We start from the raw sequence: 24,913 nt of genomic DNA on the forward strand, positions 1-24,913 counted from the left end.
AGAAAGGACCTGAACTGAGCTATGATACTATTACAGGAACTGAATGAAAACAAAAAGTCATTCCAAAGGTGGCAGAAATGTGAAAACATTAGGTACAATTATAAGGGACAGAAAGGAAGCATAAGCTCTATCAGTAACTGAACCCAATATGTACATCTGAAAGAAAAACCAAGAGTTTTTCACTGAGAGTTCATTAAGGTTGACTGATACATTCCCATTTTGCATAAATTAGCATCTACGGCTGCAGCAGGGAGGTGAGGGCAGAGGAATAGCAAGAGACAGGCAGTAAGAACACAGAGTGTAGACTCCTGGAAGGTGCACTTGTTCCTGCAGGCAACAGGGGGTAACTGAAGACCTTCAACAGAGTGTGATACAACAGAAGCAATGTTCTGAAGGCATGACAGATAAGTTTTCAATTTTTTTTTTAAGATTTTATTTATTCATTTGACAGACAGAGATCACAAGTAGGCAGAGAGGCAGGCAGAGAGAGACTTGGAAGCAGGCTCCCCACTGAGCGGAGAGCCCGACGCAGGGCTCGATCCAAGGACCCTGGGATCACGACCTGAGCTGAAGGCAGAAGCTTAACCCACTGAGCCACCCAGGCGCCCCAACTTTTCAATTTTTTGACTCAAGGAAACACGAGCTTAAAAATTTTAAATGAGAATTTATTAATACTGTGAGACAGCATATGGTATGTATGTAAGTGGTTTCATGTACAGTCACATATGGTTAACAATAGTGTTGTACCAATACTCATGAACTTACATGGTAAGGAAACTCCTAACTAATGATTGTGATGTGAGGCATAATTCAATTTGTGGTAACTAATTCACATAAGGAGTGTATATTTGCTGATGACACTGGGAAAGTGACCCAAGAATTAAGAATTTTCTTTTCTTTTTTTTTTTTTTTAAAGTAAGGCTAATAGTGAGATAGTGAGATCTTTATAACAAAAGCAAAATCCCTCAGGGTTTTTGCTCCAATTTGAGTTTGTGAAATCCCCAAATTCAAAATGATATAGCTAATACACTAGTTTTTTAGGTTTGCTCATCTAATTGAAAACTGGGAGAATCTTCCATTAGCTAGCCTTGCCTCATGGAAGAAACTTAACTACACAAAAGATGGCAGAGTAGTTTTCTGTATATATGCTATTCTTTAATTTTTTAAACTGTAAAACTTAATAAGGATTATAAAGCCTCTTTTCTTTGCTTTTTCTTAGACATATATCTTGTCATAAACATAAGATTCGCCAAGCCATTCCTCTGACACAATATGCCCAATATTCCTTTTATGTTCTATAAGGGATTGTACCACTATGTTATTATAGTTATTTCAAATAATCCATTTTATTTTACAGCCAAAATCTAAGAAATTTTTATAAAGGAAAGTTGACATTATGATTTATATAGAATTTCAGGACATGAATTTGTACTTTCCCTCCCAATTACCTTTATACCAGGGAATATGTCCAATGTCCTGTCCACAGTTAATACTATAAATCTAGGAGAGAGAGTAGGAACCTGACCACTTTGAGGAACAATGAAGAGATCAGAGTGGGCCTTATAGTGACCTACCTCAGCTGTGTTGCTGCTTTCATGATTGAGTTGAGGTGGAAAAGAAAAAAACAAAATGTGGAGACAGAGCTGAGATGTCTAGAGAGATCTGAAGCTAGGATGAATGAAGGTCTGCCTAACAGCATTCAGAGTCACTTACTCAGTTTAAAGATTATATAACTACTTTCTCTCTTATTTGTATGCTTTCTTAATACTAGCTGGCTTTTAACCAGCAAAAATTAATCTTTCTGGAAGAAAATAATAGAAAAAATAAATATGTAAATATTTAAAATAATAAAGAATTTAAAAATAGCTAATTATACCTCATTTGAAAAATATTTTAAAAAGGATTTGTAGATTTCAAACATTTGACAATCTCATGAACATTGATTCTTGCCCAAGAAAAACTCACTGTTTTCCTTCCACTTGCCCAAAGAACAGGAAGAATGATAGCATGTGGTCAGGACTGAGGACCAATTTACTGATGATTAGTGCCAAGGGTGTGGTATATTTCTTTAAGTGTCGTGTCTTGGGATCTTTCTTCAAAGTTAATAAGGCTCTGGGCCTATTCATACATGAAAGAAGTCTTTGTCTTAAAGTCTCTTCTCTTGTCTTCTCTCATGTCTCCCTCCTTTTTTGCTTCTCTAACAATGGAAGAATGTTCTCTTCTAATGTTCTCCACTTTGTTCTCTCTGCCATGCAATTTACACAGGCGTACTCCTATTCAGCTGTCCTGGCTTGATCTGATATGACGAGTGGGCAACTCTAAACACTGAGGCAAACTTTCTTTCTCTGAAAATATCCATTCTTCCAAGCAGCAGATGGAAAGAATCAAAAAAGCCTGGAACAGGGGGTGGAGTCAAGATGGCAGAGAAGTAGCAGGCTGAGACTACTTCAGGTAGCAGGAGATCAGCTAGATAGCTTATCTAAAGAGTGCAAACACCTACAAATCCAACGGGAGATTGAACAGAAGAACAGCAATTCTAGAAACAGAAAATCAACCACTTTCTGAAAGGTAGGACTGGCGGAGAAGTGAATTCAAAGCGACAGGAAGATAGACTGTGGGGGGAGGGGCCGGCTCCCACCAAGCGGCGGAGCAACAGAGCACAAAATCAATATTTTAGGGAGGCCTGGGTGGCTCAGTTGGTTGGACGACTGCCTTCGGCTCAGGTCGTGATCCTGGAGTCCCGGGATCGAGTCCCACATCGGGCTCCCAGCTCCATGGGGAGTCTGCTTTGCCCTCTGACCTTCTCCTCGCTCATGCTCTCTCTCACTGTCTCTCTCTCTCAAATAAATAAATAAAATCTTAAAAAAAAAAAAATCAATATTTTAAAAGTCTGTTCCGCTGAGGGACATGGCTCCAGAGGCTAAACCAGGGTGAAGCCCATGCGGGGTCAGCGTGGCCTCAGGTCCCACAGGGTCACAGAAGGATCAGGGGTGTCTGAGTGTCGCAGAGCTTATAGGTATTAGAACAGGGAAGCCGGCTACAGAGACAGAGCTGAGGAGTGAGCTCTCAGCTCGGGGTTACCTTGAACCACTCGCAGGGTCGGTGAGCTCAGAGCGTGGCTGGAGGCCAGGGAGACAAGAGTAATTGGGTGCTATTCTCTTAGGGCGCACTGAGGAGTGGGGCCCCGAGCTCTCAGCTCCTCCGGGCCGGAGACTGGGAGGCTGCCATTTTCATTCCCGTCCTCTGGAACTCTACGGAAAGTGCTCAGGGGACAAAAGCTCCGGAAAGCAAACCCGAGCAGATTACTCAGCCTGGCCCCTGGTAAGGGTGGTGCAATTCCACCTGGAGCAAAGACCCTTGAGAATCACTACAACAGGCCCCTCCCCCAGAAGATCAACAAGAAATCCAGCCAGGACCAAGTTCACCCAAGGAGTGCAGCGGAATTCCAGAGGAGGAGAAAGCAAAGCGTGGAACTAACTCATGGCTTTCTCCCCATGATTATTTAGTCTCGCAGTCAATTGAAATTTTTTTTCTTTTTCAATTTTTTTTCTTCTGCTGCTAAATTTTTTTTAACCTTTACCCTTTTCTTTTTTAATGTTTTTTAACCAGTTTATCTGATATATATTTTTTTCTTTTTTTTTTATATTTTTTCTTTATTCGTTTTCTTTTTTTTTTTTTCCTGAACCTCTTTTTATCCCCTTTCTGCCCCCACGATTTGGGATCTCTTCTGATTTGGTTAAAGCATATTTTCCTGGGGTCTTTGCCACCCTTTTAGTATTTTACTTGCTCCTTCATATACTCTTATCTGGACAAAATGACAAGTTGGAAAAATTCAACACAAAAAAAAGAACAAGAGGCAGTACCGAAGGCTAGGGACCTAATCAATACAGACATTGGTAATATGCCAGATCTAGAGTTCAGAATGATGATTCTCAAGGTTCTAGCCCAGCTCGAAAAAGGCATGGAAGATATTAGAGAAACCCTTTCGGGAGATACAAAAGCCCTTTCTGGAGAAATGAAAGAACTAAAATCTAACCAAGTTGAAATCAAAAAAGCTATTAATGAGGTGCAATAAAAAATGGAGGCTCGCACTGCTAGGATAAATGAGACAGAAGAAAGAATTAGCAATATAGAAGACCAAATGACAGAGAATAAAGAAGCTGAACAAAAGAGGGACAAAGAGCTACTGGACCAAGAGGGGAGAATTCGAGAGATAAGTGACACCATAAGACGAAACAACATTAGAATAATTGGGATTCCAGAAGAAAAAGAAATAGAGAGGGGAGCAGAAGGTATATCGGAGAGAATTACTGAAGAGAATTTCCCTAATATGGCAAAGGAAACAAGCATCAAAATCCAGGAGGTACAGAGAACACCCCTCAAAATCAGTAAAAATAGGTCCACACCCCGTCATCTAATAGGAAAATTTACAAGTCTTAGTGACAAAGAGAAAATCCTGAAAGGAGCCCAGGAAAAGAAGTCTGTAACATACAATGGTAAAAATATTAGATTGGCAGCAGACTTATCCACAGAGACCTGGCAGGCCAGAAAGAGCTGGCATGATATATTCTGAGCACTAAATAAGAAAAACATGCAGGCAAGAATACTATGTCCAGCTAGGCTATCATTGAAAATAGAAGGAGAGATTAAAAGCTTCCAGGACAAACAAAAACTGAAAGAATTTGCAAACACCAAACCAGCTCTATAGGAAATATTGAAAGGGGTCCTCTAAGCAAAGAGAGAGCCTAAAAGCAGTAGATCAGAAAGGAACAGAGACAATATACAGGAACAGTGACCTTACAAGCAATACAATGACACTAAATTCATATCTCTCAATAGTTACCCTGAATGTTAATGGGCTAAATGCCCCAATCAAAAGACACAGGGTATCAGAATGGATAAAAAAACAAAACCCATCTATATATTGCCTACAAGAAACGCATTTTAAACCCGAAGACACCTCCAGATTTAAATTGAGGGGGTGGGAAGCAATTTACCATGCTAATGGACATCAGAAGAAAGCAGGAGTGGCAATCCTTATATCAAATCAATTAGATTTTAAGCCAAAGACTATAATAAGAGATGAAGAAGGATACTATATCATACTCAAAGGATCTGTCCAACTAGAAGATCTAACAAGTATCTAAGCCCCTAACGTGAGAGCAGCCAACTATATAAACCAATTAATAACAAAATCAAAGAAACACATCAACAGTAATACAATAATAGTAGGGGACTTTAACACTCCCCTCACTGATATGGACAGATCATCCAAGCAAAAGATCAACAAGGAAATAAAGGCCTTAAATGATACACTGAACCAGATGGACATCACAGATATATTTAGAACATTTCATCCCAAAGCAACAGAATACACATTCTTCTCTAGTGCACATGGAACATTCTCCAGAATAGATAACATCCTTGGTCCTAAATCAGGTCTCAACCAGTATCAAAAGATTGGGATCATTCCCTGCATATTTCAGACAACAATGCTCTGAAGCTAGAACTCAATCACAAAAGGAAATTTGGAAATTTGGTGACTAAACAGCATCCTACTAAAGAATGAATGGGTCAACCAGGAAATTAAAGAAGAATTGAAAAAATTCATGGAAAAAAATGAAAATGAAAACACAATGATTCAAAATCTGTGGGACACAACAAAGGAAGTCCTGAGAGGAAAATATATAGTGGTACAAGCCTTTCTCAAGAAACAAGAAAGGTCTCAGGTACACAACCTAACCCTACACCTAAAGGAGCTGGAGAAAGAACAAGAAAGAAACCCTAAACCCAGCAGGAGAAAAGAAATCATAAAGATCAGAGCAGAAATCAATGAAATAGAAAGCAAAAAAACAATAGAACAAATCAACGAAACTAGGAGCCGGTTCTTTGAAAGAATTAATAAGACTGATAACCCCCTGGCCAGACTTATCAAAAAGAAAAGAGAAAGGACCCAAATAAATAAAACCATGAATTAAAGAGGAGAGATCTCAACTAACACCAAAGAAATACAGACAATTATAAGAACATATTATGAGCAACTCTACGCCAACAAATCTGACAATCTGGAAGAAATAGATGCATTCCTAGAGACATATAAATTACCACAACTGAACCAGGAAGAAATAGAAAACTTGAACAGACCCATAACCAGTAAAGAGATTGAAAAGGTCATCAAAAATCTCCAAACAAACAAAAACCCAGGGCCAAACGGCTTCCCGGGGGAATTCTACCAAACATTTAAAGAAGAACTAATTCCTATTCTCCTGAAACTGTTCCAAAAAACAGAAATGGAAGGAAAACTTCCAAACTCATTTTAGGAGGCCAACATCACCTTGATCCCAAAACCAGACAAGGATCCCATCAAAAAAGAGAACTACAGACCAGTATCCTTGACGATCACAGATGCGAAAATTCTCACCAAAATACTAGCCAATAGGATTCAACAGTACATTAAAAGAATTATTCACCACGACCAAGAGGGATTTATTCCAGGGCTGCAAGGCTGGTTCAACATCTGCAAATCAATCAATGTGATACAACACAATAAAAGAAAGAACAAGAACCATACTCTCAATAAATGGTGAAAAAGCATTTGACAAAGTACAGCATCCCTTCCTAATCAAAACTCTTCAAAGTAGGGATAGAGGGCACATACCTCAATATCATCAAAGCCATCTATGAAAAACCCACTGCAAATATCATTCTCAATGGAGAAAAACTGAAAGCTTTTCCACTAAGGTCAGGAACACGGCAGGGATGTCCATTATCACCACTGCTATTCAACATAGTACTAGAAGTCCTAGCCTCAGCAATCAGACAACAAAAGGAAATTAAAGGCATCCAAATCGGCAAAGAAGAAGTCAAACTATCACTCTTCGCAGATGACATGATACTCTATGTGGAAAACCCAAAAGAATCCACTCCAAAACTGGTAGAACTTGTATAGGAATTCAGTAAAGTGTCAGGTATAAAATCAATGCACAGAAATCAGTTGCATTTCTCAACACCAACAAGACAGAAGAAAGAGAAATTAAGGAGTCAATCCCATTTACAATTGCACCCAAAACTATAAGATACCTAGGAATAAACCTAACCAAAGAGGCACGGAATCTATACTCAGAAAACTATAAAGTACTCATGAAAGAAATTGAGGAAGACACAAAGAAATGGAAAAAATGTTCCATGCTCCTGGATTGGAAGAACAAATATTGTGAAAATGTCTATGCTACCTAAAGCAATCTATACATTTAATGCAATTCCTATCAAAATACCATCCATTCTTTTCAAAGAAATGGAACAAATAATCCTAAAATTTATATGAAAACAGAAAAGACCTCGAATAGCCAAAGGGATATTGAAAAAGAAAGCCAAAGTTGGTGGCATCACAATTCTAGACTTCAAGCTCTATTACAAGTCTGTCATCATCAAGACAGCATGGTACTGGCACAAAAACAGACACATAGACCAATGGAACAGAATAGAGAGCCCAGAAATAGACCCTCAACTCTATGGTCAACTAATCTTCGACAAAGCAGGAAAGAATGTCCAATGGAAAAAAGACAGCCTCTTCAATAAATGGTGTTGGGAAAATTGGACGGCCACATGCAGAAAGGTGAAATTGGACCATTTCCTTACACCACACACGAAAATAGACTCAAAATGGATGAAGGACCTCAATGTGAGAAAGGAATCCATCAAAATCCTTGAGGAGAACACAGGCAGCAACCTCTTCGACCTCAGCCGCAGCAATGTCTTCCTATGAACATCGCCAAAGGCAAGGGAAGCAAGGGCAATAATGAACTATTGGGATTTTCTCAAGATCAGAAGCTTTTGCAAAGCAAAGGAAACAGTTAACAAAACCAAAAGACAACTAACAGAATGGGAGAAGATATTTGCAAACGACATATCAGATAAAGGACTAGTGTCCAAAATCTATAAAGAACTTAGCAAACTCAACACCCAAAGAACAAATAATCCAATCAAGTAATGGGCAGAAGACATGAACAGACATTTCTGCAAAGAAGACATCCAGAGGGCAAACAGACACATGAAAAAGTGCTCCACATCACTCGGCATCAGGGAAATACAAAGCAAAACCACAATGAGATATCACCCCACATCAGTCAGGATGGCTAAAATTAATAAGTCAGGAAATGACAGATGCTGGCAAGGATGCGGAGAAAGGGGAACCCTCCTACACTGTTGGTGGGAATGCAAGCTGGTGCAACCACTCTGGAAAACAGCATGAAGGTTCCTCAAAATGTTGAAAATAGAACTACCCTATGACCCAGCAATTGCACTACTGGGTATTTACCCTAAAGATACAAACGTAGTGATCCGAAGGGGCACGTGCACCCGAATGTTTATAGCAGCAATGTCCATAATAGCCACACTATGGAAAGAACCTAGAGGTCCATCAACAGATGAATGGATAAAGAAGATGTGGTATATATACACAATGGAATACTATGCAGCCATCAAAAGAAATGAAATCTTGCCATTTGCGACGACGTGGATGGAACTAAAGGGTATCATGCTTAGCGAAATAAGTCAAGCGGAGAAAGACAACTATCATATGATCTCCCTGATATGAGGAAGTGGAGCTGCAACATGGGGGGTTAAAAGGGTGGGAGAAGAATAAATGAAACAAGATGGAATTGGGAGGGAGACAAACCATAAGTGACTCTTAATCTCAAAAAAAAACTGAGGGTTGCTGGGGGGAGGGGGTTTGGGAAAGAGGGGTGGAATTATGGACATTGGGGAGGGTATGTGTTATGGTGGGTGCTGTGAAGTGTGTAAACATGGCGATTCAGAGACCTATACCCTAAGGATAAAAATATATTATATGTTTACAAAAAATTAAAAAAAAAAAATAAAGCCTGGAACAGATGATTTACATCAGCTCTGCTCCAGGAATTGGGACCAACTCTTATTCCTCAGTACTTACTCCAAATACACATTTCCTACTTGCTATTTTCTTTGATGGCTGATTGGACTTCACTTATTCAGTAGCAAGGAGACCACTCACTTGTGGACTTAGAGTACAGGCAGCAAAGATAGCCCTCCAGCCATTTTTAACTCAAGGCCCAGGCCATCGGTAAACTTGGCTACAAAAAAAAGTCTTCAGGGAGGCTAAGTCTATTTTCATTTCTGAAGTGTTTTTGGGTGACAATGCCTCAGGGTAATAGAAGTTTTATTTCTCTAGGAGATCCCGCAAAAACGCAAAGGTTTAGGATGTTCCAGTCCCACTAAATGCTATTTTTTAAATAATTTTTTAAAAAGACATCTATTTATTTATTTGACAGAGAGAGAGAGAGAGAGAGAGATCACAAGCAGGCAGAGAGGCAGGCGGAGAGAGAGGAGGAAGAAGGCTCCCTGACGAGCAGAGAGCCCGATGCGGAACTTGATCCCAGGACCCTCAGACCATGACCTGAGCCGAAGGCAAAGGCTTTAACCCACTGAGCCACCCAGGTGCCCCTGTTAAATGCCATTTTGTTCTCATCTCATTAAGAACAGTAGAGTGGGTTAGTAAAGTTCTCAAGTGAGTAAATTAGGTAATACAACAAATTAACTCATCTGCATTGGTTTAGGCATTGGAGTTCATAACTTTTTCTTTATTAGCAGTAACAATTTCTTACAACGGTTTTTAGAGAGGCTCTTTTCTCTACAAATTCTTTCCTCTAATAGTCCATAAAGCCAAAATGGATCAGAATTTTTTCCAAGATTCTGGCCTATGAAAACATTCAATCATATATTTCCATCTATACAAGTATTAATCATCATAATTCATAATCCAGGATGCTTACTATTCTCGATGCTGTTTTCTGTTGAAGAAATTAAAGTTTAAAATGTTAAGAGAAATTCCAGGGGACAGAATGCAAGTTATCTCCAGTAATAGGACCCCAAACTCCAAGTTCTTTAATTTTCAGGGACTTATACCAAAGTACTCTTCTCCCCTTATTTTTATTAGTGTTAAGGAGCAAGCTATTTTGTTAACCTTAACAATTCTGGAAGTGAATATGCTCTGTGATCCAATGACTATTTGCTTAAAGAATAAAATTTTCCCTATTTAATAAGTATACTGTTTGCTATTATGACTGGGGCAATAAATTCTCCCACTGAAAACTGTTTGTAGCAGAAAAATTAGGGGAAAAACTCTGATTTAACATGCAGTTTAAACTAAAATAATGTATAACCTAAATCCTTATTTTCCCAAATTGATATTGCCTGCATCATAAAATTATCATTAAGTAGAACAAAAAGTGATAAAACACATATGTAGTACCTCAAAGATGTTAGATGGTATAGAAATCATAAAAGTTGATACAATCCTTACCTATAGTTAATGAAACACATATATAAATGGCAATGCAAATGTAGAAAAACAATTAAAACTTCCCCCTACAGAAGGAACAATGTGGTCAGCGTCATGAATTCTTAGTTGGTCCTTGTGGTTCTGTACCTCCCATAACCCACTCCCTGTTTGATTGTCTTGCTAATGGCTTTAGCAGAAACTACCTGGCATCATGAGGTTTGCTTGTAGTTAATAAACTTATTATAGGTACTTGCCATCATCTGACTAGGTACTGATGTATTACTCCTATTGTGGTCTGCGTTATAAATGCTTGTAAGATGTGGAATAAAATTGGCACTGTTGGACATAAAAAAAAAAAAAACCTTAGATAAATGGCTACATGCTAAGAGGAAGAAAACACACAAGCTTACTTTCATTTCTCTTGATGGGTGTGTATCCTCCAGAGAAGCCCTCCACATTATTAGGTTTTGTGTGTGAGACTAATGATTTGTTAAGGGAACCTCTGGGAAAATATGACTCAACCCCTTCCCTGTGCTCAAAGTTTTTTCAGTTTTCTCTCTTCATCATTGTCTCCTCTACACATTCCTCTCAACCTACAACTGAGGGTAACTGATTTTATCTTTTTTGACAATGAAATGAATACTATGAAATAAATCAACTTAATAAATTGGATAAAGGAGGAGAAATGGGAGGGAAAGCAAAAAAACAAGAGAAAATTGAGAGAAAGGGGAAAAAGAAACTCGATTAGAAACAGTAAGTTAAGAAGACCTAACTCTTCAAAAAGTAAGTTTAGTAAGAACTTGAGATAAACTATTAGTGTAACTTTTATTCAACTCACCTGAGTATTACCCCAATTATTACTTGTAAGTAATAAAATTAATGTGAAAATATATTTGAAAATCTTACTTTTAAGTAAACAATTTCATCTAGTTGTTGCATGGATTATTAGACTACTCAAATTTATTGGAAAAAATCTAGAAAAATACATGTGGATGAGGAATAAACATAAGTATTAAGTAAAATCCTTCAGGATTAGAATGAATAATTAACTTGACGTAATGAATACTACAGGTCTAAACAGTAGCATACTGCTTATTTTTGAGAAAGAAGGTAGTGTGATCATTCACAAATTTCAGCATTCTGAATTCTACCCCTAATATATTTTTCTGGGGAAAAATATATATATAAGAAAAAAATCTAAAGAAAGTAAAAAAATTAAAAATTGTAATGCCATAGCAAAATAAAAGAAACCAAATTTTTATAATCAGGAGAATGAGTGGCTGAAGGAGGATGATGGGGGTCCTTTTCACAGAGGATGGTAACATGCTAGGATCCCTTTTCACCAGAAAGAATGCAATGGAATCTTTTTTTTTTTTTTTTTAAAGTAAACTCTATACCCAATAGGGGCTGGAACTCGTGACCCTGAGATCCATGCTCTACTGACTGAGTCAGCCAGGTGCCCAGCAATGGAATCCTTTAAGTAACATTAGTAACTTAGATATCAAGATAAACTTCACACCATTAAAATTATTGAACATTGAAAGAATTTTTTAAGAATGAACAATGGAAGTTTATAGAATCTATTTGCATAATCCTTTAAAGATAGGACCACATTATTCCATGTATAATGGAACTATACAGTGGGCTTTATAACAGAGTTTAATATTGTGGGTTCTGAACCCAAGATTATGTAGATTTGAACTCTACCACCTTTCAACAATACTTTCAGCCTCAGCTACTTGATCTATAAAATAGTAAGGAATGATAATACACCACATCGGGTTGGTATGAAACTTAAACAGTGAAATAAAAGGCCTTTTCCCACTTGTTGATACACAATATGCTCAAGAAATATTAACCATTATTATACAGTTGCTGGACATGACTTAATTTGGACCTCAATCCACATAATACATTTCTGAAATAATGTGTATAAATGGAAACACAGATTCTCCTTGGCTTATCATAAAATTTTATATTCTTTACTTAGGATTATGCCCCAACTGGATAGCATTTCTACTTGTTTTCTTAGTTTCTCCATACTTTTATACCATTCAGAACCATTTACTCACCCAAATAGTTAAAAGTTAAATGGGCTGGGATGATATTTATTTATTTATTCTTTTCTAAACATTTTATTTATTTATTTGACAGAGATCACAAGTAGGCAGAGAGGCAGGCAGAGAGAGAGAGAGAAGAGGAAGCAGGCTCCCTGCAGAGCAGACAGCCCGATGTGGGGCTCGATCCCAGGACTCTGGGATCATGACCTGAACCAAAGGCAGAGGCTTTAACCCACTAAGCCACCCAGGCACCCCTGGGATGATATTTATATTAAGATAGAAAAATATGCCTATAAAGCTTAAAAATAGTTCCACTGGAAAAAAATCTATGATTTTTTTTTTAAACTGCACAATCCAAAGTGGGATATCATCGTATACAACTCCTTAATGTTCAATAATTTAACACTTCTGGGTCATTTCTCAAGTGGCAGGCAAGTTGCCTTCAAACTTCATGATCCCCTGTGCATTCTCAACATTAACTAACTTAAACAAGACTATCTTTATGTATGAACTAACAAGAATAAACTGTATGCTCTTAAATGTTCTTACTGGCTTTTTCATAAAAGGAATGGTTCCCTGGCCCTGTGGGTGTGTGCTTCTGTGTCTTTGTCTGCATATTCAATATTCTCCAATGAATACTAATAGTCTGAACTGACAATAAAGAGAGATGTTTACTGCAGCTTTATTTATAATAGTAAAAATTTTTTAAAAACAGTAGTAAAAAATTTAAACAAAATACATTATCGACACTGGAAATAGAGTTAAATTATATTATTATTTCCAAAGTAGTTATATGTCATGATATTATTTTAATATAATGTAGTAAAGTAATGAAGTTAAAGATATTAGTGTATCCACAGATATGTCAAAATGCATTTTAAAAAACTAAGAAAATATTTGAATGTTAACAATATTTGCCTCTTAGAGATGGAATTGGTAAAAAAAATTTTGTGTTTTTACGAATAACTATTTACACATAGACTAGCAAGGGAAAAATAACTGTAATATTTACTAAATATTTATATTTATAAAATATAAATAAATAATCAAGAACTTCTGAATTGAGTTGAGTAGTTGAGTATACTAATAAAAACCTTATGAATAGGGGTGCCTGGGTGACTCAGATGGTTAAGTGTATGGCTTCAGCTCAGGTCATGTCTCCAGGGCCTGGGATCAAGTCCTACAACAGGCTCCCAGCTCAGCAGGGAGTTTGCTTCTCCTTCTCCCTCTCCCACTACTTTTGCTCTCTCTTTCTGTCTATCAAAGGAATAATAACAAAGGAACAATAACTTTCAAATTAAAATACTACAATGAGAATTAAAATTTCAGAAAGAGTATCAAGTCAAAAATTAGTCAAGTTCCCTCCTACACTACACCCCTAAGAGGTAACTTCTGAGGAACAAGAAAAAAGGAAAAGGAATTCAAAGCAGAGGAAAAAGGGACAAAAAGGAAACTAGACATAAAAGAAAGTAAGCCAGATCTTTAAAGCAGCAGATGTCAGTTTGCTCTTTTTTTCCCACCTCTATACTATTCATAAGCACAACATATTCCCATCACCTTTCTCATTATCTAGAATGATTCTTGGAGCAGATGGTCTTAATCCTGGGCAAATGTGTGTGTCAGGTTTCAAAAAGTATCCCAGATCAAGGCTGAAGTTATGACAAGTTCTCCAAATTGGAGTGATAAGCTCTACCTCTCCAAATTTAGTAAGGGTTTTGACTAGGGAATTTATGGCTTGAGGTAGAGTTCATATAAGAAGAGTTATTAAGAAACTAATTAATTTCACTGAAGTCTTATCTTCTCAGAATAAATATCACTGGTATCACTTCATCAAGGAGAGTCTCTAATCCCTAACCTAGGAGAGGAACAGGCCGCAGGTATGTACTTCTACCATTACAACATACATCATTCTTACTCCTCCTACTCAGTATCAGTGAGCAATTAGCTTTTATGTTGTAAGATGTAAAGAATAAAGGCAGTAAAAAGACCACCTATGCAGATAACAGGGGACAGTGTTTAGGCAGCGAAAGCAAGTGCAAAGACCTTGAGGTTTGGATGTTCAAGGGAAAAGGCAAAATTAAGTGTGGCTGCAGTGGAGAGATTAAGGAGAAGAAATGGCAAAGATGAGATCAGAAAGGTGATGCAGAGCCAGATCATGTATGGTCTCCCAGGTTGTAGTAAGAACTTGGGTGTTTTACTTTTATGAGACAGGAAACCACTGGAGGGAGCTGAATAAAGGATTTAATTTGACTTAGGAAGTTAAAGCAAAAACATCCAGGCATCTGTGTTGAGAATGGACTCAAAGGGGATTAAGGTCAGGAGCACAGAAACAAAGTGGGAAACTACTGCAGTAGCCCATGTAATACATGAGAGTGGTTTGGAAAGAATGGTGACAGCACAGATGGTGAAAGTAGCAGAAATTCAAACACATACTGAAGGCAGAGTACACAAGAGTTTAGTTTTGAAGATGTGAAGTCTGAGATGCCCATTAGGCATTTAGTTAAGAAGTTAAGAAATGTTAAGGAGATAATTACATATATTCTTTCCTAAAGTTCAGTTTAGAGATGCAGAGTAGATAATCAAATTTGGGGGGCATCAGCATATGGACAATTTTGATTTTGAAAGCTCGGGTGACTGGATAAAATCAACTAGGGTGTGAGTTTAAACACAGGAAAAAAAAAAAAAAAAGACATCCTAAGATTTGGGCCTGAGACATAGCATTGAGGTGATATGGAGACAAGGAAAAAACCAGAAAGGAACTGAAAAGGAACAGCTAGAACGGAAGGAAGAAAGCGACACAATTGGAAGTGCCTGCAAGCCAGGAGGGAAAGAAAAAAAGAAAGAATTTTCTAGGCACAGAGAGTCATTAATTGAGACACATGTTGCTAATAAGTTAAATAAGATAAAGATTGATATATGATCATTGAACTGAGCGATGTGGGGGTCACAGGTAAATCTGAAGAGAAATTTTAGCAGAGGGAAAGGGACAAACACTTGACTGGAGCGGTTCAATAGAGAAGAGGACAGAAGTGAACTTTGGGAAAAAATAAGTCTTTCAAGGAATATTGCTGGAAAAGGAAAGAAAAGAAGGAAGGGAAGAAAAGGAATATAGTGAGGTCAATACTTGTTTCCTATTGTGTATTTTGTTCTCTCCCCCAGATCAGAAACATACCACCCTATTTGTATGTGAAGAGGAAAAAAATGATGCTATAGAAGAGAGGGGAAACATCTTCTGTGGACAAGTTTATAATAACAAAAAGTTGGAGAGGGAGACCTTAATAATCCTAAAATTAGACTGTAAATCCACACTATATATACTCATGCTAGAAGACTAAGAGGAGCAGGAGGAGAGCCAGAGCTCTATGGACTGTTATGGAAATACATCCAAGGCATATCACTTAAAAAATGACAAGTTTAAGCACAGTAAGGATAGTGTAAGTTCATAAATATTAAAATTATAATATGCCTACATTTGTGGTATGTGTGTACGTACACATACACACAGAGTCCCTAATGTAGGAAAATCTGGAATGACTACTCAGATGACTACCCCTGGGGAGGGGATGAAATGAGCTGGGGTGAGTGGAAGGGTATTTGAATCTGTTAGACTACCACTATCGGGACTTCTGTAGTATTATTTCAATAGCTTATAATAATGTATTCTTCTAACGGTTGCATACTTAACAAAATGACTTAAAAATATTCTGTTCTTCTAGAGATACTCTTGGACATATTCAAATATTAAGAGTGGTTGCTTCTGAAGCAAGGGCTTTGGGTACAAGTGCAGAAAACTACTGTTTTGTCTCATACACTTGTGTGTTATTTGAAAGTTTATTACGAGCACGTAAGTAATACTTTGGTAACAATTATTTTAGTTAAAAATGCTTAAGTACTCAGTTGTTTGAAATGATGTAGAATCTGCAAAAGTTCTCAGGTAGGTTATAAAAAAGATGATTGCTCTCTGCAGAGGTTGCTAAGGAAAAATCAACAAAAAGCAATTAAGGCTGAAATATTTTATCTCAAATTTTTAGTTAAGTATTAAAAAAAAGTACTTAGCACACAAGATTGAAAAATGAAATAGCGAAGAAAACAATGCCTTTTCCTCCTCTTTACCAAGTTCTTTCTTGCTGAGAGTAGAAACAGAAAAAGAAGTATTAGCACATAAGAGAAAAGGGTATGAGGCTTATTTTCAAGCAACTTTAAAGACATATTTGAATATAAATTGCCATAGTGGGGGACTTTAAAGCAAAAATTAAGAGAGAGAAATGTTTGAGGTAAATATACAAGTGAAAAACATGAAAATAATTAAAGTTACTAATAATAACCAGTATTTTAAGTCATTTTAGCAATGGAAGCTAGTTTAGAAGCAAAAGCGTACTGGGCAGTCCCACCACACAAAACAAAAAGGTGAAGCTGCTCTCTTCCAAGTGGAGAGAACAGGCATTACCCTTTCACTTGACATTGGCCACATCCTGGAATACAGAATACACAGTGAAAACCACTGTTCCAAAGCATTATTTAAAAATATACATTTAGGGGTGCAAGAGTGGCTCAGTCAGCTGAGCGTCCCACTCTTGATTTTGGCTCAGGTCATGATCTCATGGCTGTGGGATCAAACCCCATGTGGAGCTCTATGATCAGTGGGAAGTCTGCTTGTCTCCATCCCTCTCTTGCTGCCCCTCCTCCCTTGCTCTCTTAAATAAATTGATTAATAATTTCTCATAATAGAAGGCTATGTAATTCCAATCCCCCTAGTCCTTCCTGGTTTGGGAGTTACAGTCAGGTATGTTTTATAGTAGATGTCAAAATTCCAATTTATAAAAACAATATCCCATAGAGCAAATTTGCTTCTATATTTTAAATATTTCAGCTTTAGTGGCCATAAAGAAAAGTCAAAAAATTTCAAATATTACCAGATTGAATTATATTTCATTTTTAATTCTGAAGAGCCATATAAAAGGGAATAGTAAACAAGTGTTGAAATTGGAAAAAATTTGAATTCTATATATTTTTAGAAGTTCATACATATAAATTTACATTTTTATGACAGAATAAAAGCATACTTTTTGGTATGATATACTTTCAGCTGTGTGAACATCTTCCTGATTCCTCAGGACTTTCTGCGTGTCCATATTCAGAACCTGAAGCTGCTGGATCAGCTCTGCCTGCTGGGCTGTATGCGCACTGTTCTGCTTGTAAAGGTTCTGCAGCTCCTGCAGCTCCTTCCTGTGCAAAGGAAGCAATAAATAGAGAGAGGCAGGAATAAAGATCATCTCAGCTAAATAACTGTATTCATTGAAGGTTATAGATCGTCTTCCAGTTCTCTCATCTACTGTTTTTCACTGCAGGCAAACATATTAATAAAAGAAATAACATATAAAGTATTTAATATTTCTCACATACACCTAGAAAGTATTGATAGAATAAATATGACTTTCAAAGCCAAATACTTATCAATTTTTTTATAGTCTGATAGTAATAAAAACCTTGGATATACAGACATTATACCACCTTCTTATTGAAAGTAAGTTACACTTCAGTTCCAAGAACTGATACGTACTGATGTCAACAACAGTCATCAGTTATGAATAGTGGATAAGTCAGAATTTCACTGTACACTATACAGAACTTTAAATGCATTAAAAGGAATCCCAAAGGGCAAGTAAAGTTTCAAACCAAAGTTCCTTAAAGGTTTGTAACCTCAGGGGTTTGGACTGAGATTCCTGTGACTCTTCTTTTTTTTTTTTTTTTTAAAGATTTTATTTATTTATTTGACAGAGAGAAATCACAAGTAGGCAGAGAGGCAGGCAGAGAGAGAGAGAGGGAAGCAGGCTCCCTGCTGAGCAGAGAGTCCGATGCGGGACTCAATCCCAGGACTCTGAGATCATGACCTGAGCCGAAGGCAGCGGCTTAACCCACTGAGCCACCCAGGCGCCCCCCTGTGACTCTTCTAATCCAGACTGAAGAAGAGATGGCGAGGGTGGGGAGCCAGAAGGAAGGAGAGCAACACAAGGTAGACACTAGTCCTTCTACCCCACCCAGGGTGCAAGTGGTAAGGAGAAGGATAAACGAACTGGGGGTGGCAGTAATGATGACACTAAGGGTCCAAGAAAACTATGCTTCTGGGAAAAAAGTTACCAGAGTTCTGTGGGAGTGAATCTTAGGTGACACACATCATATAAAACTGGAGTGTATTTTATAGGTTCAATTGGAAGAGAAAACCACAGAGATACGTTTCACAGAAATATACTTTATAATACGTATTCCAGAGACTGTATTTTTTAATGGAACTTTTTAAAACTGTTAACTTCAAACTGATAATTCATTCTCAGAAGTCTTAAGAGAAAGAAGGAACAAAAGAGATATGCAAATGGTTGCTGAAAACAGATAAAAATCCACATGGAAGAATGGCTCTGCTTTTTAGAGGTTTAGAAAATTGCTTTTCAAATACAACAACAACCCTTGCACCCATACAGATAGCTGAACACACACCACCTGTCTCAGTCCTTTCTGACCACTACAGCAAAGTATCAGATCCTGGGTAGTTTTACAAACAATAGAAATTTGTTTTTCATAGTTCTGGAGTCTGGAGGTCAATGATCAGAGTGCAAAGTAAGGGCCCTCTTCTTAGTAGTAGACTTCCTGTTGTATCTTCACAGGGTAGACAGACATTAGGGAGCTCTGGAGGTCTCTTTTATAAGAATACTAGTTCCGGGATGCCTGGGTGGCTCAGTTGGTTAAGCAGCTACCTTCAGCTCAGGTCATGATCCTAGCGTCCTGGGATCGAGTCCCACATCAGGCTCCTTGCTCGTCAGGGAGCCTGCTTCTCCCTCTGTCTCTGCCTTCCACTCTGTCTACCTGTGCTCGCTTGCTCTTGCTCCCTGTCTCTGACAAATAAAGAAATAAAATCTTAAAAAAAAAAAAAAGAACACTAATCCCATTCAGGAGGACTGTATCCTCACCACCTAAACACCTTCCAAAGGCCCCCTTCCTAACACCATCACATTATGGATTAGAATTTTAACATATTCATTTTGGGTGGATAAAAATATTCAGATTATAGCATCATCTTTCTGTAACTCTTCTAAAAAAACAAATCTTGCAGTAAATAACAACTCAAAATCAGGAGAGGAGAAACAAGAGAATCAATGATGGCACAATGCCTGCAGGACAGGTAATGCTCAAAGAGAAGGGGAGAAGAGACCCACAGTAGTAATGCTTGCTGAGTACTACGATTTTTCAAGAATAACACTGGTAAAAACTATGGAAGAAGATAGGCTAAAATTCTATCAGGGTATATAGTCAAAATATACGTTAGCGAGGAGACCTAAGGAAAGATTGCATTTAGAATGGGGACATGATAAAGATAAAAAACACCATTTTTTTGGTGTAATGTGAAACAAAACAAATTCACTTCTCCAATGCTAGAAGACATTTGTTATTTCTTAAAGAGAAGATCACTATTTGGCTTGCATTTAAGGGTCATGTGGAACAAAATATATGTATCTTTAATCAGAAAAAAAACATACTCGAGGGGTACCTACATGGCTCAGTTTAAGCATATGCCTTCAGCTCAGTCTTGATCACAGGGTCCTGGGATGGAGCCCGCTTCGGGATCCCTGCTAGTAGGGAGTCTGCTTCTCCCTCTGCCCCACCCCACACCCTGCTCATGCTCTCTCTCACTTTCCCTCCCTCATGTAAATGAATAAAATATTTAAAAAGAAAAAAAAAAGAACATACTCAAGAGTAGGGAAACACTCATACTACGAGGCGCCTGAGGATTAAAAAGCAACTAAGGGAACAGCATATCACTGTCTCTCATCTCATGCTACGTCCTGGGCACACTCCCAGTAAGTGGAGTGGAAGCATCATCTTACACTCTTACACTCTTCCTCTGTGTCTCCCCACGCCACCTTCTGAAAAGTAGATGAGATCAGGGTACACCAATGTTGCAAATGTGAAATGTGGAACTTGATCGGTATCAAAGTAAGCAACAAACAAAGCTTACAAAAGGCATACCTCTAGACCACTAGCAAACACTGAATTTTTCTAGATCTTTCCTTATTTGGAAACGAGTAAAGAAAAACAAACTGGACTTATTAAAAAAAGAATACTAAGAATTAAGAAAAAAGGAATTTTATTGTATATACTCAGAGGAAAAGTATACCTCTGAGAAGTTACTGAAGGAATTAGAAGGAAGGTCTAGAAAAAGTATGAATAAGAAATTATCACATCTCTCTGGATTATCAACAGAAAGACAAGATGTGAAGATGATCTTAATAAAGTTTCTGTAAAAGTGGGGACTTTTTTGTTTACTACTATAAACAGTGCACCTAAGACAGTTCCTGTCCCTTATTATATTTGTTAGTGTGGCAGACACATCTTACGCTTAGGTTCAGATTCAGCCTACACCTGACTCTTAACAATCTCATTCGCTTGCTCTGTCTCAGCTTATTAACTACCACTTCCACCTATGAAATTTACAGAGCTCATCTGGCTCCATCACTTGAAATCCACCAGCTGCATTCCATGTTTGTGCCATTTCCAGGTTAGGATAAATGCTACAACACAGGCAAGGCATAAGCGACTTTTACCAGTCAAAGAGAACACAGGAAGAAACCAGATAGATAACTTTCTCGCTTTCTCTTTTTCCATCTAATGGATGGCTCTAGAGCATGGTTTCTCTCCCACAGTCTGTCAAGAATCAAACTGGGTAGCAAATTCAGTGCATCTGCTGTCTCTTCAGGGCTCACCATGAAGCAGGAGCCAGCACAATAAAGCATTTCCTTGAATCACTTTTTATCCTTGCCTGTCTCCTCCTCCTTCTCTTACTTTCCCCTGGAATTCAATCTCCCAAGTAAGTAATCAGGACTTAATGCTTCCCTCAGGCTCTGTTTTCTAGGATATATAGCATAAGATAGTTATTAAATGGATGAAATGAAAATCATAACATAAAGATTGCTAAAAAAAAAAAAGATGCTATGATAGTATCAAAACACATAATGAGAGCATTTATAAGGATAATAAAAGCTATGGAAAATAAAATTAATTGGTAGTAACAAACCTGAGAAGTTCCTGTAGGCACGGATGAAAAGTAGTAAGGGGAGGTGTGGCTTGAACTGACACAGTGCTGAGAACAAACATTTTCTCCTGTCTCAAGAAGAATGTTAAGTTCTGTTAAAAAATACTGGGTTCCTAAAAGATAAACCCAGTGATCTTTCAGTTACAGTGATGCTATCTAAGGGATTGAGTGGAGCATGGGATAAATTAGGAATATCCCTGTGGAGATCAAGTTTGATACCAAAGACTGACAGAGGGTTTCAAGCAGCTTCTCTAGGTTATTTTGCAGTTTAAAAAAAATCTTGATGGTTTACAAAAACAGAGATTTACCGCTTGTTCACATTGCAGGTGGCTTTCTGCTATTCTAAGACATACTGCAGCCGTGGACTGCATTAGAAATATGACACTCTGGTGGCAGAGGGCAAAAAGCAAAGGCAAATCAGGGAATGACTTTTATCACATTAGGACATGGCATATGTTACTTTCACCCTTGTCCCACAGGCCAAAATAAATCACATGGCTAAAGCTGATGCTAATGCGGGAGAAAGCGTACCCTAGCAACAGGGCAAGCCCTGATGAAAACAGGCCCCTGAGATGAATCAAAATAAGTACAGAAATGAACACATCAAAAGTAAAAAGTTTAGTGATGAACACTGAAGCAAAACATAGGACTAATCCTAAATATCTTTGGTCACTGTGGTTATAAATGCTATATCTCTTGAGACCCAAAATCAGGGGGAATGAAAACTGTTGAATGTAATGTTCTATTTTCCAAAGTTTACATAGCAGCATGTCAAACAAAATAAAGATAATATGTAGTTTTAAGAAAAATGACATTGACCTCCAAAGTTTTTCATGTCATTCTGGTCCTAGCTTTAGAGAGAGAGTGAGAGTGGTATTTATAGAGAAAATATTTAATTTCTCTCAATTTCACATCAGTGTCTTATTCCATTATATCACCAAAAACTAAAGTCTACTTTTTAAGAGAATATGTTCAATATAGTCCTTTTTATCTAAAAACTTTTGTCCACTTAATCTTCAACCTATAAATACAAATTAAGGAAATCTAGGATGATTCTCACAAAATTTTAATGGTTATTACTTCTCCAGAGTTGTATTTTAAGTGTAATACTTTTCCTCTGTCTTCTTTGTACTTCACTGTACTGCATAGATTTTTAAAATAATTCATATGTGTCATTATAGCAAATAATTATATACTTGCTGTTTATTATCATAAAAATGTAAACAAAGATAAAGAACAGCAATATTAATTTCATAAGAATTCAAATCCATGGCAAAAAAAAATTACAAACAAAAAAAGTAAAATTCACAGTAAAACAAAAGAACTGTGAACACTTTACCCGTGAAATGATAGCACATCAAACAAGTACAGCAAAAAACTAAAAGCGATAAAAGTAAAATCAGTTGGAAACTATATGGGAAGGAAATATTCCATTTAAAACAGTAACAAAAACATAAAACAGCTAGAAATAAATTTAACAACAAATGTCAAAACCCTTTGGAAACGTAAAACATCTTCTAAGGACACAAAGGTACTGAAAGAAATGGAATGGCATACCATCCTCTAAGATAGGAAGACTGGCATCACTAAGATGTCCATTCTTCTCAGGCTTACTTATCAATTTGATGCTCTAACTAAATACTAAACAAGAAATAAGCAAGTTCACTCTAAATTTTTGCCAAAAAATTAATAAGCAATAAATGCCAGGAGAGCTCTGAAAAAGAACAGTGATGGAGAATGCACACCTTCTCTCCAAAGTTCACCATCTCTACCCTCTTCTCTAGTCCTCTAGTCTAAGAGGCCGACCTCCACAGACTGCATTATACTGGTCCCTTATCCTCCACCTCCGACTGAATTTGATTAGTTGGAGTGCTTGCTGGTGATGAAAGAGGGTCAATGAGAAAAAAAGGTCCAGAAATTTCTTTTCCTGACTCCGTCTTTGCTGAGCCACAGGTGGCAGCATCAATGTTTCTGTGCCTAAAGATACTTCTCCTAATATGCAGCCTCTCTCCCAAGATTTTTTTTTTTTTAAACCGAGACCTGGAAAGAGCTTATCTCCTTGCTTCTTCTGGTCTGGGGGTGGTAACAGATTCCAGTTGTTGATAATCTAAATCTCAATATCTATTTGGAGAGAATTGACATCTTTATTATACTGAGCCTACTAAATCAAAAACTTTGTATATCCCTACACATATTAGACCTTTTATTTCTGTCAATAATGTTTTCTACTTCTCTGCATAGAAGTAATACACATCTTTCATTATACGTACTTTTCACAGTTTTACTCACAGTTTTACTCATATTGTAAATTGTATTATTTCCATATATTAAGTCCATTTCCTTGTATTTTGCTGGCATAAAAGGTGCAACTGAATTTTATTCACTAACATTATATCGACCAAGTGTGCCAAGCCCACTTATTAATTTGAACAATGTTTCTGTAAGTTGAGGTTTCTTTGTGAATTAATCATATTATAGGCAAATAATAAGGTTTTTTCCTTTCAGTTCCAGTCCTTACATCTTTTATTTTTATTCTTGCCTTACTTGATATTTCTGACTATGTGCTAGACATTAGTGTAAAAAACTGTGGATATAATTTGAGGACATAATTACTACATCATCTTACAGAAATAATTTACACTTACTTCTGCTATGTCCCTGCGAACACTAGCAATCCAGGTTATTAATCCAATTTCAGGATTCTGACTTTGATGATATTTCTAACCCTCCAGATTATGACTGTACTATCCTAACTTTTATTTTGTTTTATTTTTATAGAAGATTTGTAAGTAATTTCTTAAGAAAAATTCCCAACTCATTAACGATAGCCCACGTCCATGTAATTTGGCCCACCCTCCATGCAGCCATTTAGCTACCCTCCATGTAATCATAGAATCGTTACCTATTCAGGCAAAAATTTTAATTAGGAAACTTAGTTGGCTAGCACTTTTATGCAAGTATGCAAGTTCTAAGTATATACTCAGATGTTCTATATGCATCATAGACATAACCTTATTATATATGTGCTTATATACTTATTTATACACTGACTCAGGGTAAAAATCATTTGAGGTAGTTCCTAACAACGTTGTATATCACAGAGGATGACACAAATATTCAGTAAGTATGCAAATGGATGAATTCCAAAGAAATAAACCCATGAAGAAATAAAACAGGTCAACTCTGTCATACACTAATAAGGAAAAGTGTATCCAAATAAGAAAGTGCCTAGAAAACTTCTCTGACAATTATGGTTTTGTGTGTTTTTTGTACAATATAGAGATTCAACAAAATGATACTGGTACATTGTAATTACCACCACCCCCCTCTGAGAAATAAAACTAATGAAGGAAAGGAGACATACAATATACCAAACAGGTAACCCTTCCTCAGGAGAAACGCTGCAGATACCTCAACTATCACCCTATTGTGAGGGTTTGAGTCATGGTCCTC

General features: G+C 37.2%; 1 protein-coding gene across 5 annotated transcripts in view; it reads right to left on the reverse strand.

The window, feature by feature from the left end:
- CNTLN (centlein) overlaps window positions 1–24,913 on the reverse strand; it is a 291,584-nt gene that overhangs the window by 163,207 nt on the left and 103,464 nt on the right. For all 5 annotated transcript variants that reach the window (XM_044265616.1, XM_044265615.1, XM_044265613.1 and 2 more), the window contains exon 7: window positions 17,442–17,604. In XM_044265616.1, the coding sequence (XP_044121551.1) occupies window positions 17,442–17,604 (163 nt within the window). The remainder of the gene's footprint in view (window positions 1–17,441; window positions 17,605–24,913) is intronic.

Source organism: Neovison vison, chromosome 9 (genome assembly GCF_020171115.1).
Source record: "Neovison vison isolate M4711 chromosome 9, ASM_NN_V1, whole genome shotgun sequence".
Taxonomy (NCBI): Eukaryota; Metazoa; Chordata; class Mammalia; order Carnivora; family Mustelidae; genus Neogale; species Neogale vison.